Source organism: Ceratosolen solmsi, unplaced genomic scaffold, assembly GCF_000503995.2.
Source record: "Ceratosolen solmsi marchali unplaced genomic scaffold, CerSol_1.0 scaffold6, whole genome shotgun sequence".
Lineage (NCBI taxonomy): Eukaryota > Metazoa > Arthropoda > Insecta > Hymenoptera > Agaonidae > Ceratosolen > Ceratosolen solmsi.
In genome coordinates this window covers 17,119,008-17,123,251 of record NW_011948414.1, presented here as the reverse complement: position 1 = coordinate 17,123,251, position 4,244 = coordinate 17,119,008, and the positions used below count along the sequence as shown (strand labels likewise).

The 4,244-nt window shown below is 43.6% G+C and overlaps 1 protein-coding gene across 1 annotated transcript in view; it reads left to right on the top strand.

The window, feature by feature from the left end:
* LOC105368515 (uncharacterized) overlaps nt 1-4,244 on the top strand; it is a 213,967-nt gene that overhangs the window by 208,462 nt on the left and 1,261 nt on the right. The window contains exons 9-11 of the mRNA XM_011507528.1: nt 2,338-2,400; nt 2,996-3,324; nt 4,082-4,244. The exon at nt 4,082-4,244 is cut by the window's right edge and continues 134 nt beyond it. Coding sequence (XP_011505830.1) covers nt 2,338-2,400; nt 2,996-3,324; nt 4,082-4,244 — 555 coding nt within the window. The remainder of the gene's footprint in view (nt 1-2,337; nt 2,401-2,995; nt 3,325-4,081) is intronic.

Genomic DNA, 4,244 nt, shown 5'->3' with positions numbered 1-4,244 from the left:
AAAAAAAAAAAAAAACTTTTAAAAAAAAAAAAAAAAAAAAAAAGAAAGAAAAAAAAAACTAACGCGGCGATCCCCTAAAATCTTTATATGTACATGAGCTAACATATGCATACAGACGGATGCGCATAGATTTTCTAGAGGACCTACGCTCCCGCTTGTAACACCAAGGATCCGCCATTTACATTGTCTAGGATAGCTTGAGATTTACGAAGCATTTTCAATAGTCCTATATACACGCATACTTGTACGGATAGACAACAACGTCGTCCCAGATAAAAAGTAACAAAACAACTTTGCGCCTAGCGGATTTAATGGCAGTCTCCTCTCTCCCTTCCATCCCCACCCCGCCCTTACCCCAATAACCCTCGCTCTCACTCTCTCTCTCGCTCTCTCTCGCTCTCTCTCTCTCTCTCTCTCGCTCTCTCTCTCTCTCTCCCTCTCTCTGACTCACACCCCCTCCCCTGCCCTCACTAGTAGTACGGCAGTCTTTTGAAAGGTATTCGGAGGCGATTCGTTAAGGGCAAGCGAACCTTACGGGCACCTTGCCCCGCCGACCGCCTTGCATCGCTTTGCCTTTGTTAACCAACACGTGGCTAGAGACGAAGAGGGGCTGCTTTTTCCGCTCAGCGGCCTTACTCGAAACTAGACGAGTCTCGCGTAGGTTTATTATGGGCCTTTGGGAGGAGGAACGAACGACTGTGCCGCTCATCCTCGCCACGTATGTACGCGTGTATAAAGGAGGAGGAACCCCTTTTATTCAATCGCCGATCGAGAGATGCGTGTTGAGCAAGCGGCTTAGGGATTTTCCGGCTTCGCAGCCGCCTCTTCCGCTAGTTTTCATGCCGATTCTCGTCGCTCAGCTTCCTCTTTCAAATGTTAATTCTTTTCTTTGACTATTTTCTCGCTATTCCCCACCCATCTCTTTCTCTCTCTCTCTCTCTCTCTGACTTTCTTCCTTCGTTAGATACCTCCCCCACTCTCCTCTCACTCTCCTCGCTTCATCTCTCTTTTACGCAATGTGGCGAGAAGTGTTCCAACATATGGAAAGTTAACGCCGATGTCGGGACCGGAATAACAATTTCCTACTTCTCGAGGAACATTCTTACGAATTATAATGAAGGGAAGTACGTCCCTATACAATGGTCCACGGTATCGCTCTAAAAGTTCCCGATTCTTCCAAAGATTTATGCTCAATAATCGACATCGGCGAATTCTCAATGTCCAAAATTTTTACGAATACCATCGACGCTTTCCTCCCCCCGTGCTCGTCGCACTCATTACCGTTACATACCCAAAAGCCAATACATTAAGGCGATGCGAAATATCAAGGAGGGCATTACGAACAGCATACGAGCCCACTGCTAATTAAACTATCGAAAATTACGAAGATACTCAAGTGTGACAAGGGGACTGAAGGAATTAACAGGTTCCGAGCCGAAACTCAGCCAGATTAGACGAGCCGAGCATTATGTATGACAGATCGATTCCGCCCCAAGTCAGGCCCCATTTGAATAGTGGCACGCGACCATTCTATTAAAATGTGACGAGGTGCCGCACTCTTTCGCTCTTCACCCTTTCGCCAAAGAGGTGCGCGGCCCGTAAAAATACCTGACTAACAACGACACCGCTAGTCTCGGTCCCTCTCAGACGGCGCCCGTCTATTCAGCCATTCACGCGAGCGCGTGGCTTCCCGAGATGTAAAGTAATTCCACGGGGTGTCTACATAAATAAGCATAAAGTATATATGCCCACACGTAAGCATAAGGCACACGCTTATAAGAGCACGCGACCCCACGGGGTGTCTACATAAATAAGCATAAAGTATATATGCCCACACGTAAGCATAAGGCACACGCTTATAAGAGCACGCGACCTGACTCAGAGAGAGAGAGAGAGAGAGAGAGAGAGAGAGAGAGAGATAGATAGAGGCAAAAACGCATAGATCCACGAGGACCCTTTGTACCGGCAAAGGGTGTTTTCACCTTTTTATGACCCTTGACGAGTCGACGCGCAGGCTGCGTTATATGCATACACTGATTCCCGTTGCCCTCGCATCTGCATTTTCGAAAGGGTCGAGGCAATTGATTACCTAGGCTCTCCGTCATTTTTACCCCAAGTATTCGACCTGCCTCGGCTTGTGCCGGCTACTAGTCACCTGCGAATTACGAGCCTTAGCGAAGCATGCTTACGCGGCCCTTAAGCCACTTATTTACGTCGCGTGCCGTTATTTGTTATGCACCTTTGACATCTTATTCACGTCGAGGACGATATGAGAAAGTAAGTTGGCGATTTAGTGACATTTTCATTATATCGATGATCATGGACGAAATATTACAGGGGCTGTTGCAGAGCGGTGGCTACCCTCAGAGATCGAGTCACCCGCACTCACAGTCCATGCAGGTACTACAATAATAGGAATTACCTTAATCTATAAAATCTTATAATTTTGGCTTCTCCCGGCGCTCTGACGCTTCTAACGATCCAAACTCAACTAGATTCGAATTTTTCACTCGAATTTAAGCATGGAAATCGTCACGTACGCTCCCTCTCTGCTAAAAATTATAACTGCCAAAACAATAATATGAGCATAGAAAGCAATAAACGAATTATACTTAGAATGAGAGGCCTTGCGGTTCTCGTGCGTTCACTTCATTCCTTCAATTCACCGTTTCAACAAGCTGTTTTACAATACGACGCTTTTCTAAAGCTTTAATTTCACTCTGATGCAAATAAAGATTTTCACGTAATAGCGAAGCCACTATGCGAATGGCCAGGGAGGAAAAGCGTCTTTAATCTTACCGATTCAATACCGAATAAACCTTTAAAATGGCCGTCCTTTAATTCAATAATCGGCATCCCAAAGATACCGATTCAATGAACGTTCGCCGCGGATATTAAACGCGCAAGTAGCGAGATAAGGGACACGGGAGAATGTATTCAGTCGAGAACGGATTCGGCAAGCGAGTCGACTGAAGATTCTCGTTGCCATTCGCAGGTACAGCAGGCAGTGGCCCAGGCGGCCCAGCAGCTTCAGGCGCTGCAGAAGCAACAGGCGTTACAGGGCGGCGGGGGTGGCCTCGTAGCCAGGAACCTTGGGCAGCAGCAGCAGCGCTCGCCGCCGCCTCCCGGTACGCCCCCGGCAGTGAAGCCATCACCCGCGAGGCTCGAGCCTTCCCCCGAGGAGACAACAGACCTCGAGGAGCTCGAGCAATTCGCCAAGACCTTTAAACAACGGAGGATCAAGCTCGGCTTTACACAGGGCGACGTTGGTCTTGCCATGGGTAAACTATACGGCAATGATTTCTCCCAGACAACCATCTCCAGGTGAGCACGTGACACTTGGCTTATTAGTATTATTTTAATTTTGTAGAATTTTGAAAGGTTGACCGCTATTATCATCCTCTTGCGTGGGATATATTTTTTTTTTTTTTAATTTACCTTAAATTTTTTCATTACTAACACATTCGTAATTGCACCGACAAACTATCTCTTTTGAGTAACAAATTGCCTTTCTTTCAATTCACTATAATGTTACCACAATGTGTTGTTTTTTATTTTTATATTTATTTTTAATGAATTTAGAGGCCATTCGAATAATTATTTGAATTATAATTAAGTTAATTGACTGCATATTTACAATAGTAGCGCTGAAACTCTGAAACTGTAATGAGAAGCGTATGATAGTCTCATATATCATATAATTATTAATATACTTATTAATTTGTTTATTTATTTAAATTTTAACTTATTTCATATCGCAATTTAATAGAATTATACATTGATTTATAATCTTTGCTTAACACATTTTACGGGGTAAATAGCAATTCGATTATTTGGGATAATTTTTTCTTTTTAAAATCCTTTAACTTTGGTTATAAAAAAAAAAAAAAAAAAAAAAAAAAGCGCATTTTATAAGAAACTTAACGTAAGAAAAAAACCATAAAACCATCTTAAATGAAGATAGAGTAATTGTGAATATCGACGATGTAATATTTTTTAATGGCCAGCTCAATTTAAGTGATAGAGAGAGAAAGCAAGAATTAGAATACAATAAAGTTAAACATGATGATTGCTTTTACAGGTTCGAAGCCTTAAATCTATCGTTCAAAAATATGTGCAAGTTGAAGCCACTATTACAAAAGTGGTTGGAGGACGCTGACAACTCGCTAAACAATCCAAACTCTCTGTCGAATCCGATGACGACCCCGGAGGCGATTGGTAGGCGGAGGAAAAAGAGAACCTCT